Source organism: Trachemys scripta, chromosome 1, assembly GCF_013100865.1.
Source record: "Trachemys scripta elegans isolate TJP31775 chromosome 1, CAS_Tse_1.0, whole genome shotgun sequence".
Classification (NCBI taxonomy): Eukaryota; Metazoa; Chordata; order Testudines; family Emydidae; genus Trachemys; species Trachemys scripta.
In genome coordinates this window covers 126086295-126100756 of record NC_048298.1, presented here as the reverse complement: position 1 = coordinate 126100756, position 14462 = coordinate 126086295, and the positions used below count along the sequence as shown (strand labels likewise).

Below are 14462 nucleotides of genomic sequence, written 5' to 3'. Positions count from 1 at the left end.
TTTAGTATATGAATTGACTACACGTGACACATTTGGGACCAGTTTCATCAGTGATCCCTGATATAAAATTCCTTTTTAAAAAATCTTAAAGATCTCTTCTTAGACAGTAACCCACAGCTGCTTTTTCAGAACTATTCACAATATCAAATAAAAAAAGCTTGACTGAAAAAGGCTACAATTACAAGAGTAAATAACACAAAGAAATATAAAGGAATTTAATTAAAAGTAAATCTCGATTATGAAAGGTGTGTCACATAGTCATTTAAAGCCTTGTTACAGGAAAGCATCCTTATTCAGGAGAATATTTAAGCATGTGTTTAACAAGTCAATGGGACTTGAGCACCTGCTTAAATGCTTTCCTGAATTAGAGCTTAAAGCGGAGGACTGGGAATCAGGATTCCGGCGTTCTGTTCTTAGATCTGCCACTGACTCACAGTGTACATTTGGATAACAGACATAAGCTCTGTGTCACAGTCTAAATAGGGATAATAATAACAATGCTTAGAGAAAGGGGTTACGAGGTTAATTAATGTTTTGTATTGTAGAGTGCCTCTGAGATCCTTGGGTGAAAGGTACTTTACACATGCATAATGTTTACAGAAATGAGTGTCATTACAGATTTGTGCAGAAGGCTATATTAAAGCCAAGTAATTTAAATATCAAAATATTAAGTGAAAGACCAGATTGTCCTTTGCCCGTGTGTATATGCATGCACAGGTGTGTGCATATGCAAGTGTAGGGTGGGGACAGTACAAGAAGCAGTTCAGGTGCACTACTGGGGGACAGAGAAGAAACAGTTAAAAGATGACCTGTGTGCCAGGCTCTGCATCAGCCCCTATGCAGTGCCTAATAGCCTCAATTTAGTCCTAACTGCAAAAAACATTTTAAGCTGTGACTCAAAGTGATCAAAGCTTGGGAATTCATAACTTAGTAGATGAGTCTGTTCAAGGGCACTGGAACCTTTGTAGAAGAGGGGGGCCACTGGTGCTGGAACTAGGAGGCCATGGGCCCATGCCTCCCCACTTTTTAACATGGGCATAGTTTGGGGGCCAGTGGGCAAGGGTGCAGCCCCTACTGGTGTGGCTCCGCACTTACTTGAGGCTTACACCACCTCCTGTCCCCCAAACTATGCCCATGTTAAAAAATGGGGGAGGGCATGGTCCCTTGCTCCCCTCCCACTGGTTCTGGCACCGTTGGGCCTGTTTCCTTATAAAACTGTGAGGTATATGATTTATGGTACAATTTAGATCCATCTGCATCATCTAACCCCACAGCAGATGTTTCTTTATTCAAAATCAATGTTGAGGGTAACATGATTTTTAAGAACAGAATATCACTCACCACTAGGGTGTAGCAGTTAAATGTGTATCTTCTGGAGACAGCAACAGAGGGTCCTGTGGCACCTTTAAGACTAACAGAAGTATTGGGAGCATAAGCTTGCATCTTCTTGCATCTGAAGAAGTGAGGTTCTTACCCACGAAAGCTTATGCTCCCAATACTTCTGTTAGTCTTAAAGGTGCCACAGGACCCTCTGTTGCTTTTTACAGATTCAGACTAACACTGCCACCTCTCTGATTCTGGAGACAGTATGTGTCTGTGGATTTATTGGGGTAATTCAAATAACATACATATCTCAGCTCTGGATGTGGTGCACCTCTTCATGCTGTAGTTTTTTCCCACTAAAATAGAATTTTCATAGCTTTGTGCTTGTGTTTTATAGCTAGGGATCATTAAATATGAACAATAATTAGCTCTCCAAATACGGATGGGATTTTCAAAAGCACTCAGCCCCGCTTTGCTCCCAGTGAAGTCCATAGGAGTTTTTATCATTAGGAGCAGAGTCTCCGGTCAATGCTGAGTGCGTTTGAAAATCCCATGCTGAATGTTTTTGTATTATAATTTGGCGTTTCTCTTTATTGCAAAAAATAAATACCATTTTCTAATAGTGGGGTCTGTTAAATTGTGTAATAGCCTCCAAAGGGCAATTTGATCACTTGGGATATTTAAAAACTTGACAGTGCACTAGAGAATGTACCATGGGGAACAGATCTTTGCGGACAGGGGAGGGTTGGACTTAAAGGACTTCACCCATGTCTGTTTTCTATTGGCTGTATCTATTTGGAGCTGTTTTTGCCCCGCAGAACCCATTTCCTTGGATTGCACTAAATGAACCCTATAGGTGCATACAGATCTCAGGATATTCCGATCTAGATGTTTGTTTCAGGCTCTCTTTACCTGTAGGTAATGTTTAGGGTTCTGGTGTTCTATTCTTTTAAAAATTGCATTGTGTTTAATAACTGTCAACTATTTCTGTATCAAATGTACTCAGTTTACAGACAAAAAGACATTTCCCTCTTAATCACAAGCCATACAATCTTAGCTGGAGTTCTGTGAGCCAAGCTCAGTGCTTTCCTTTTGTCATAATAAAGGTCCTGTAGGCCAAACTACTAGTAAGCTTGTTTAATGGGTTTACACAAGTGTAATGTTTGGAACGTAACAATTCTGTTGATGACACACAAGAAGTTTTGGAATCCAGCTCACTTGATTAATTTTTTGACTCTGCAATGCTCTCTCTGTGTATTTATGTATATACAATGTGCTGGGTGGGAAAGCGGGGTTATATTGTATATACACACATTTCATACAGACACTCTGTGTATAAATATATATTTTTAAACTGCAAATAGTGACTTACTTAGATAGGAATAACAGTAAAATATTTCCATGAGGTTTAAAAAAAAAATATTCCTCAGTTTGTGGTAAATTGCCCAATCAACAGGAATGATTTAATCAAAGAACAATTTTAAAGTGCTACTTTGGTACGGGCACTATTTCTTTTGTAATGCACTGAAATCATTACGTCTTTAAGGCCTTCACTCTGTAAAGGGGCACCTCAGAGCTGGAGAAACCAGGGCCGCCTGCCGGCTCCTTTCCCCAATGAGTGACGGTAGGGGAGAGACAGTTGGCTCTGTTTTCAGGATACTTGGCGGATCCAGTCACCATGCTGGCTGGCCTTTTCGAGGCTGTCATCAGATGTCAATGATGATGTCAACATAGAGTATGGCCCTCTGAGCACTGTCGCCAGCTTGGGAGGATAAATATAACTTCGCTCATCTCACCAATTTTGAATGATTGGGAGGATGATATTTGCTAAATATTTTGTGTGCAATATGATATTGTTATATGTGTGTAACTGTTATATGTGTGTGTGTGTGTGTATGGGTGTATGGGTGTCTATGTATTTGTTTGTACAAGTACACACACACATAGTATGTAATATATGTATGTGTGTTGTATTAGGCTTGTTTCAAATCTTGTGGTTTGTTATTCTCTCCTCCTCCCCCCCTCCTCCGAAGAATCAAAGCACTTTTCAAAGGACTTAATTTCCATGCTCTGGAGCTCATGGGCAACCATTCAGTAAAAGCAAAATAAGGAATGTGGTCATGGTTCTAAAAACATTTCACATTCTTCGAACTGATGCCAGTTATATGCAATGACAGTAATCCTGTCTAATCCCCCACACATTTTATCTTTGTACACCTGCTTCTACTGTCTCTCTTATCAATTTATTATACTTAGAGCCAGAACTATAGAAGAAGGCAAGGCAGAGGAACAAAAGAGACATATGTGCTAAATGTACTGTGTTATAAATTTGCATTGTAGAAGAGTATTAGGACATGGTTTAGTTCATTGCTTATAGTCATCTTCCGTTATTTTTTTTTCTTTTTCTTTTTGTATGTTTTATTCGGCAGGTTAACTGAAGCACACCGAATAGCTGTCAAAGTCATAAGGAGAATGCAATATTTTGTGGCCAGAAGAAAATTTCAGGTAAGCAGCAATATTAACAATAGGGACAAATGAGAAAGACAAGTGGAGGGGGGGACAATGGGTTGGACTTTGAAAATGCTCAGTGGGTACAATTTGCCCTTCAGCACAGGGCTGGGAAAAAGCCTATGTACTTAAACACTAGGCCTCATGCTTGCCTTCTACATAGGGGCAAATTTCACAATATGTACAGAACTCCTAGTTAACGTCAGTCTGGTGCTCCAGAACATTCAAGCATTCAGCATTTCTAGAATCAGCCCCATCATTCTTTTTCACTCATATTTTTTGTTGCACCTTTAATTTCCAGAGTAATTTTAAAAATATTAGTTTTTTTTCCTGTTGAATAAAATGATCAATATGCTCATGTGCATTGTTCAACTAACAGAAAAGACTACATAGAGGGTCCTGCTACAATGCAGTTGTATATGTATTGTATATGATGATCATCTAGTAAGCGTCTGAAAAAAAGACTGGAGAATAGTTTGAGTGCAACAAAATAGATTTAACTGTTTTAGTAGTATATAATACAATGTTGCTTTCAAAATCACGATCAAGATTTTCCAAAATGACTAATGGTTTTGAATGCCCAACTTGAGACATCTTAAAGGGGGCCTGATTTTCAGAAAATACTGAGCATCGATTTTCTGAACATTCACTTTCTTTAAGGACTCTCAAATTATTCATCCAAAATTTGACGCACCCAAAATCACTTGTCACTTTGAAATATCTTTTTCATTCACCTGCCTAAGGTCTAATTCCCTAATTTCCCATTACAATAGCACATTATTATTAATTTAATTATGATATTCTTCTTGCAGTAACTAGTGACCTGATTTTCAAAGGTGCTGAACACCTCCAGCACCCACAAAGCTCAATAAAATATGTGGAGACTAATTACTTCTGAAAATCTGGCTACAAGTTTCCCACACAATGCATTAGTTCATAGTTTTCATACTATTTTTCATAGATTCATAGATTCATAGATTATAGGACTGGAAGGGACCTCGAGAGGTCATCGAGTCCAGTCCCCTGCCCACATGGCAGGACCAAATACTGTCTAGACCATCCCTGATAGACATTTATCTAACTTACTCTTAAATATCTCCAGAGACGGAGATTCCACAACCTCCCTAGGCAATTTGTTCCAGTGTTTAACCACCCTGACAGTTAGGAACTTTTTCCTAATGTCCAACCTAGCCCTCCCTTGCTGCAGTTTAAACCCATTGTTTCTGGTTCTATCCTTAGAGGCTAAGGTGAACAGGTTCTCTCCCTCCTCCTTATGACACCCTTTTAGATACCTGAAAACTGCTATCATGTCCCCTCTCAGTCTTCTCTTTTCCAAACTAAACAAACCCAGTTCTTTCAGCCTTCCTTCATAGGTCATGTTCTCAAGACCTTTAATCATTCTTGTTGCTCTTCTTTGGACCCTTTCCAATTTCTCCACATCTTTTTTAAAATGCGGCGCCCAGAACTGGACACAATACTCCAGCTGAGGCCTAACCAGAGCAGAGTAGAGCGGAAGAATGACTTCTCGTGTCTTGCTCACAACACACCTGTTAATGCATCCCAGAATCATGTTTGCTTTTTTTGCAACAACATCACACTGTTGACTCATATTTAGCTTGTGGTCCACTATAACCCCTAGATCCCTTTCTGCCGTACTCCTTCCTAGACAGTCTTTTCCCATTCTGTATGTGTGAAATTGATTTTTCCTTCCTAAGTGGAGCACTTTGCATTTGTCTTTGTTAAACTTCATCCTGTTTACCTCAGACCATTTCTCCAATTTGTCCAGATCATTTTGAATTATGACCCTGTCCTCCAAAGTAGTTGCAATCCCTCCCAGTTTGGTATCATAATAAATAATAAATAAATAAATAAATAATAAATATAATAAATTAATGGAGATATCCTATCTCCTAGAACTGGAAGGGACCTTGAAAGGTCATCGAGTCCAGCCCCCTGCCTTCACTAGCAGGACCAAGTACTGATTTTTGCCCCAGATCCCCAAGTGGCCCCCTCAAGGATTGAACTCACAACCCTGGGTTTAGCAGGCCAATGCTCAAACCACTGAGCTATCCCTCCTCCCCCTCCCCCCCATCATCCGCAAACTTAATAAGCGTACTTTCTATGCCAATATCTAAGTCGTTGATGAAGATATTGAACAGAGCTGGTCCCAAAACAGACCCCTGCGGTACCCCACTCGTTACGCCTTTCCAGCAGATTTTGAGGTGATATAAAAAATAAAAAAGAGAGAATATGGAGTATGGAGAGAATAGGTTTCAAGCAGGTTTGACTTAAGCCCTAATATGTAATCACAAGGGACAGAAATGTGAGATGAGATTGCAATGTTCAGAACCAAAGGACCTGAGTTTGTAACTTCTTTTAAGATATCCTAGCCTAGAAGTCTTTGTGTATTAGATGAGTTTGGGAAATCAATATTCAGATGACCTTATGGCCACAAAACATAGGCTAAGGTAGACCAGAGTGTGAGATAGATTTGGGGAATTCAGATACAGATGACTTGAGTTTCAGATGTGCTTGGATGTCTATACTCAAAAGACACTGAATTTGAGATGGATTTAGAATGTTGAGTCCAAATGGCCTGGACCAATGATAACTTAAGGGGGAAAGGAGTCCGGTAATGAGGAGTCTGAGAATTACTTGCAGGGCCAGCCTTAGGGAAAATGGTGTCCTAGGTGAACTTGTATTTTGGCTCCCCTGCCGCCTCCCTGCCCAGCCCACATTGCCCCTGGGCCACACTGCTCCCCCAGCCTTCCACCCATCCCCCCATCATCCCTGGCCTCACTGCCTCCCCATCCATCCACCCCATCACCCCCGGGCTACACTGCCTCCCCCCCATTACCCTGAAATCCCTTCTGCAGCCTCGCACCCCAGGCCTGCCCCACTCCTTACCTCTTGGCCATGGCATCACCCTGACCACGTCGCCCACCCGTAAGGCTGGCCCTGATTACTTGGACTCAGCGAGTTTTGCCGAATTTGCCAAATTTTCCTGGAGGTCTCCATTATATCCTTCCCCTAGTTGTACTGTATATTGTAGTATTTTTCAGTCAGAACTTGAGAAGAGATTGTGTTTAGTCGAGGCACGTCTGTGGATGCTGTGCCAGAAGTTGGCAAGGGCATAAGATGTTCAGGTCTAAGGAGGGCTATTGGGAAAATGGAAGAAAAAGAATAGAAGTAAAGGGATTTTTTTTTAATCTTGATTCTTTCCAAACTTTAGACTGGGCTCAGGCAGCATTCAATGTAGAGTACTTTACAACACAAGGCTTTAGTGCTGATGATTTGGTAGCTGGGATAAAGAGAGTTTTAGGGCGGGGAAGTGAAATTTTATTGGGAATGAGGAGAATTAATTATGCACATGGTAACATATATTTAAAAATAAAAACAAAAAACCTAGTACATTTAGGCTCTGGGCCGTGCATCATCTGTAAATAGAGAGTGCCCAAAAGAAGAGAGAGGGTTAGCCAAAATGCACTCAAAGCACCCCTGCCAGTCAATCCAAAGAGCGATATTGGCACTGTTTCTCTGGGGGAAGACAATAGCCTGCTTTTCTGGCCAGAAATAGTGATGTGTCAGCGTCTACTACAAATGTAGCTGAGAAAGTGGGGAGGAAGGGGGGTATGGCAGTAAATTGAAAGCTTTAAACACACACACACACACACATATATATCTACACACAACAACAAAACTCTAAGCTCTGTTGAAAGCAATGCTACAGGTAACTACTGACTGAAGAGCACGAGGAGCGTATTTTGTCATTAAGAGTTTTTGCTTCTTCATTTTTCAGGATTTGTTTCCACTCCAGTTGCATGCTTTTTATTTGAAATGTCTATATGGCTGCCTTCCAAGCATGACTCCAGCACATACTGTAGGTGTTCTGTGCATGTGTTCAATGGTGCATGCTAATGGCTCTGGCTGAAGCTGTGGCAGAGTGGAAACAGACAACAAGATGACTAATGAGCTGTTTTCAGTTATTTTCAATTACTAGATTTGCCGTGTACCTTTTTTTTTCTTGATCCAAAGCCAAAAGGAAGACATCTTGCCCCATATTTCCCACTGGGCCGATGGCTCCAAAAATGCTTATATTTTCAAAAGCAGATCAGCTTTTTCTTCCCCTAATTTGTCCATACTGCACCTTTTATAATCACATCATTTCATGCAAATTACCCAAGCTTATTTTTAAAACTCCGTCTCACCAGCCATATCCATCAATTGGCGGTTAGCAGCAGCAGCTGGAGTCAGGATTAGAAAAGGGAGAAGTCAGAGAAACCCTGGAGTTTTAGCCTTTTTGCCTTTGTAGCTTCACTTCTATTTTTAATCTTAGTTGTTCCTATTTGCATCTAGAACCGTTGGGCAGGGCCGGCTTTAGGCCAATTCAACCAATTCCCCTGAATCAGGCCCCGCCCCTAAGAGGGGCCCACGCCCCGGTACGGTGTACCAGCGTGGCCTGGCTTCCCCAGGGGACAATTTAAAGGGCCTGGGGCTCCCAGGCCCTTTAAATTGCCACCAGAGCCCCACTGCTGGGGTAGGGCTGCAGGGCTCCGGGGGCTATTTAAGAAGTCCGGGGCTCCCGTTGCCTCTACCACCCCGGGCCTTTAAATAGCCGCTGGAGCCCCGCCACTTCCCCAGGGCTCCTGCAGCTATTTAAAGTGCCGGGCAGTAGAAGGAAGGGAGCCCCGGGCCCTTTAAATAGCGCCCAGAGCCTTGGGATAGTGGGGGCGCAGGGGCTATTTAAAGGGCTGGGGCTCCAGCTGCCCCTGGTGCACCCCCTGCCCTGCCCGCAGCTAGCCCCGCACCCCCTGCCCAGTCTCCAGCCAACCCCCGCTGCACCCCCCTGCCTGAAGCCAGCTAGTCCTGCACTCCTCTGTCTCCAGCCCTGCCAACCCCTGCCAACCCCTGCCACACCCACCTGTGATCCTGCCTGAAGCCAGTCAGCCCGCTCCACACACCCCTATCTCCAGCCAGCCCCGCACCCTTTGCCCTGCCTGCAGCCAGACCCTACCTCCAGTCAGCCCCTGCCCTGCCTCCAGCCAGCCCCATGTCCACTGGTGCCCTGCAGTTCCCAGGGCAGTAACCCTGCACACCTGCTTCAATGAGAGGGTCAGGGAGCAGCTGGGACCCACACATGTGCACACCACATCTGCAAGGAGTGGCATTGGCAGGGACCCACACTTGTGAAACGGAGCTCATTAATAACTGATCAACAGCATATATGATGCAATGTACATAATATATAATTTTATTATTTATATAGTTATGGAAAGTAAATAATACATGGAAGAAATGAAAGGCTTTTTTTTACATGTTGTGTTTTGTTTTGTTTTTTTTGGTTAGTCATCCCTGCCGGGGCCCCACCGAAAATGTTCAAATTGGGCCTCGCACTTCCTAAAGCCGGCCCTGCCGTTGGGTAGATATGGGCCAGAACCAACTCCAAATCTAAATACAGTCAAGCTTTGAGGAAGCGCTTATCTCACCAATGATCTAGACCAAAACCCTGTCACTAAGCATCCCCAAAGTTTGGAAGAGTTTGAATCTGGATCCAAGCTTTATACATTGAGCTTCTCTCTACTGTTGAGGATTATGACAGAATGACGTCTATATGGTTCTGTAATAAGCTGAGGAAAGTCACACATGTAACCTTCATTCAATTATGTACCATTGCTTTCTGTGCTTAAAATGGACTATGACGCTCCAGTATTTTTCTCAGCATGTGATAGTGTAATGGCGTAACTCTTATTGACAGTAATGGGTATCGCTCAGCTATGTTCCTGTGCTTTAATTTCCAGGAATATCATATTTTTCAGTCATTACAGAGCATTTTCCAAAACAACAAAAGCTCTAGAGGATTAAAACTAATGGTCCAACTGATATAAATGAGTGATGTAAAACAAGGGTTATTACGCAGTCTCTCATATTACTCCTTTCACAGCAAGCTCGAAAACCATATGATGTACGTGATGTAATTGAACAATACTCTCAAGGACACCTTAATATGATGGTTCGCATAAAAGAACTTCAAAGAAGGTATGGCCTGTCTATCTAATCAAATATTTGATTTCTCTGGTGCTGGCTGGCTTTAGAAGAGAAATGTACTTAATGAACAGTAATTGTCAAAAATTGGAAGCTGGGAGCATGATATCTGCAAGGTTTGACTTAGTCAGTTTTTAACAAAGTTCAATATTTTTGTCAACATCCTCCACAAAAAATCAAAAGGGAAGAAAAGAAATTGAGGTAAATAGTGCGAAATTTAGTGCAGGTTCTGAGCATTTCTGACCAGTTCTCACAAAAGAAAAACTCTTCCAATAATTACTTCCCTTTCTAGCTCCTCTCTATGGGTATGTCTACACTACGAAATTAGGTCGAATTTATAGAAGCCGGTTTTATAGAAATCGGTTTTATACAGTCGATTGTGTGTGTCCCCACATAAAATGCTCTAAGTGCATTAAGTCGGTGGACCGCGTCCACAGAACCGAGGTTAGTGTCAACTTCCGGAGCGTTGCACTGTGGGTAGCTATCCCACAGTTCCCACAGTCTCTGACACCCATTGGAATTCTGGGTTGAGACCCCAATGCCTGATGATGCAAAAACAGTGTCGTGGGGGGTTCTGGGTACATGTTGTCAGGCCCCTCCCCCTCCGTCAGAGCAACGGCAGACAATTGATTCGTGCCTTTTTACCTGGGTTACCTGAGTTACCTGTTCTGACAACATACCACGGCAAGCATGGAGCCCGCTCAGCTCAGCTCAGCTCACCATCACCATATGTCATCTGGGTGCCGTCAGACGTGGTACTGCATTGCTGAACAGCAGCAGCTAATTGCCTTTTGGCAGTAGACGGTGCAGTATGACTGGTAGCCATCATCGGCTATCTGGGTGCTGGCAGACGTGGGGCTGCATTGCTACACAGCAGCAGCTCCTTCCCTTTTGGCAGTGGATGGTGTATTACGACTGGTATCCGTCATCATCGTATTCCTCAGTGAGTTCAATCAAAGGCACCTGGGCAGACATGTTTTGTCTCCTGGCCTATTGAACCGTCTTGACGATGATGGCTATCAGTTGTAGTACATCGTTTTCTGCCAAGCACCCAGAAGATGCCGATGGCTATCAGTCAAGCTGCACTGTCTGCTGCCAGCTTAAGATGTAAAAAATAGATGGACCAGATTTGTTTTTATTCATTTGCTTCCCCCTCCCTCCATGAAATCAATGGCCTGCTAAACCCAGGGGTTTGAGTTCAATCTTTGGAGGGGGGGCCATTCTATGTGACAGTTGTTTGTGTTTCTCCCTGATGCACAGCCACCTTTATTGATTTTAATTCCCTGTAACTGTAAGCCATGTCGTCACTCGCCCCTCCCTCCCTCCCTCCCTCTCTCCGTCAGACAATAGTTTCGCGCCTTTTTTCAGCCCAGACTCCATAGCACTGGGATCGTGGAGCCCGCTCAGATCACTGCGGCAATTATGAGCACTATGAACACCACGCGCATTGTCCTGGAGTATATGCAGGGCCAAGACATGCCAAAGCAAAACCAGGGGAGGAGGCGATTGCAGCAATTGCAGCGTGGCGACGAGAGCGATGAGGAAATTGACATGGACATAGACCTCTCACAAAGTACAGGCCCCAGCAATGTGCAAATCATGGTGTTACTGGGGCAGGTTCATGGCATGGAACACCGATTCTGGGCCCGGGAAACAAGCACAGACTGGTGGGACCGCATTGTGTTGCAGGTGTGGGACGATTCCCAGTGGCTGCGAAACTTTCGCATGCGTAAGGGCACTTTCATGGAACTTTGTGACTTGCTTTCTCCTGCCCTGAAGCACCAGAATACCAGGATGAGAGCAGCCCTCACAGTTGAGAAGCGAGTGGCGATAGCCCTGTGGAAGCTTGCAACGCCAGACAGCTACTGGTCAGTCGGGAATCAATTTGGAGTGGGCAAATCTACTGTGGGGGCTGCTGTGATCCAAGTAGCCAACGCAATCAAAGACCTGCTGATATCAAGGGTAGTGACTCTGGGAAACGTGCAGGTCATAGTGGATGGCTTTGCTGCAATGGGATTCCCAGACTGTGGTGGGGCGACAGACGGAACCCATATCCCTATCTTGTCACCGGAGCACCAAGCACATAAACCGCAAGGAGTACTTTTCAATGCTGCTGCAAGCCCTGGTGGATCACAAGGGACGTTTCACTAACATCAACGTGGGATGGCCGGGAAAGGTACATGATACTCGCGTCTTCAGGAACTCTGGTCTGTTTCAAAAGCTGAAGGAAGGGACTTTCTTCCCAGACCAGAAAATAACCATTGGGGGTGTTGAAATGCCTATCGTTATCCTTGGGGACCCAGCCTACCCCTTAATGCCATGGCTCATGAAGCCGTACACAGGCAGCCTGGACAGGAGTCAGGACCTGTTCAACTATAGGCTGAGAAAGTGCCGAATGGTGGTGGAATGTGCATTTGGACATTTAAAAGCGCGCTGGCGCAGTTTACTCACTCGGATAGACCTCAGCGAAGCCAATATTCCAATTGTTATTGCTGTTTGCTGTGCGCTCCACACTATCTGTGAGAGTAAGGGGGAGACATTTATGGTGGGGTGGGAGGTTGAGGCAAATTGCCTGGCCGCTGATTGCGCGCAGCCAGACACCAGGGCGGTTAGAAGAGTACAGCAGGGCACGGAACGCATCAGAGAAGCTTTGAAAACGAGTTTTGTGACTGGCCAGGCTACGGTGTGAAACTTCTGTTTGTTTCTCCTTGATGAACCCTCTCCCCCCCCCCCGGTTCACTCTACTTCCCTGTAAGCTAACCACCCTCCCCTCCCCCTTCGAGCACTGCTTGCAGAGGCAATAAAAAGAAGAACAGGAGTACTTGTGGCACCTTAGAGACTAACAAATTTATTAGAGCATAAGCTTTCGTGGACAACAGCCCATCCGAAGAAGTGGGCTGTAGTCCACGAAAGCTTATGCTTTAATAAATTTGTTAGTCTCTAAGGTGCCACAAGTACTCCTGTTCTTCTTTTGCGGATACAGACTAACACGGCTGTTACTCTGAAAAGAGGCAATAAAGTCATTGTTACTTCACATTCATGCATTCTTTATTAATTCATCACACAACTAGGGGGATAACTGCCAAGGTAGCCCGGGAGGGGTGGGGGAGGAGGGAAGGACAAGGACACACTGCAGTTTAAAACTTTAACTCTTATTGAAAGCCAGCCTTCTGATGCTTGGGCAATCATCTGGGGTGGAGTGGCTGGGTGGCCGGAGGCCCCCCCACCCTGTTCTTGGGCGTCTGGGCGAGGAGGCTATGGAACTTGGGGAGGAGGACTGTTGGTTACACAGGGGCTGTAGTGGTGGTCTCTGCTCCTGCTGCCTTTCCTGCAGCTCAACCATACGCTGGAGCATTTCAGTTTGATGCTCCAGCAGCCGGAGCATCGACTCTTGCCTTCTGTCAGCAAGCTGACGCCACCTATCCTCTTCAGCCCACCACTTGCTCTCTTCAGCTCGTGATTCAGCCCGCCACCTCTCCTCTCGTTCATATTGTGCTTTTTTGCACTCTGACATTGACTGCCTCCATGCATTCTGCTGTGCTCTGTCAGCGTGGGAGGACATCTGGAGCTCCAAGAACATATCATCCCGAGTCCGCCGTTTTCTCCTTCTAATCTTCACTAGCCTTTGCGAAGGAGAAACATTTGCAGCTGGTGAAGGAGAAGGGAGAGGTGGTTAAAAAAGACACATTTTAGAGAACAATGGGTACACTCTTTCACGTTAAATTTTGCTGTTCACATTACACAGCACATGTGCTTTCGTTACAAGGTCGCATTTTTCCTCTTATATTGAGGGCCTGCCGGTTTGGTGTGAGAGATCACTCACGCAGTGCCAGGCAACAGAATTCGGGTTGCAGGCAGCCATGGTAAGCCACAGTCTTTTGGCTTTTTTAACCTTCATAACATGTGGGAATGGTTTCAAACAGCAGCGTCCTCATTTCCCATGCAAAGGACCCGTTGGGTTGGCCATTTAAAATGGGTTTGCAATGTAAAAGGAGGGGCTGCAGTTTCCGGGTTAACATGCAGCACAAACCCAACTACCTCCCCCACACACACACACCCAATTCTCTGGGATGATCACTTCACCCCTCCCCCCCCACCACCACGTGGCTAAGAGCGGGGAACATTTCTGTTCAACCGAGCAGGAATGGGCACCTCTGAATGTCCCCTTAATAAAATCACCCCATTTCAACCAGGTGACTGAATGATATCACTCTCCTGAGGATAACAAAGAGAGATAAGGAATGGATGTTGGCTACATGCCAGCAAACACTGGGACCATACGTGCTACTGGCCTGGCGTGGTAAAGTGTCCTACCATGGCGGACGGGATAAGGCAGCCCTCCCCAGAAACCTTTTGCAAAGGCTTTGGGAGTACATGAAGGAGAGGTTTCTGGTGATGTCCCTGGAGGATTTCCACTCCATCCCCATACACGTTAACAGACTTTTCCAGTAGCTGTACTGGCTGCAATTGCCAGGGCAAATTAATCATTAATCATTAAACACGCTTGCTTTTAAACCATGTCTAATATTTACAAAGGTACACTCACCGGAGGTCCCTTGTGTGCCCTCAGGGTCTGGGAGCACGCCTTG

The 14462-nt window shown here is 44.7% G+C and overlaps 1 protein-coding gene across 1 annotated transcript in view; it reads left to right on the top strand.

The window, feature by feature from the left end:
* The window catches only part of LOC117871880 (potassium voltage-gated channel subfamily KQT member 1-like), a 466257-nt gene that overhangs the window by 438641 nt on the left and 13154 nt on the right, over positions 1 to 14462 (top strand). The window contains exons 24-25 of the mRNA XM_034759710.1: positions 3753 to 3828; positions 9773 to 9867. Of these exons, the coding sequence (XP_034615601.1) occupies positions 3753 to 3828; positions 9773 to 9867 (171 nt within the window). The remainder of the gene's footprint in view (positions 1 to 3752; positions 3829 to 9772; positions 9868 to 14462) is intronic.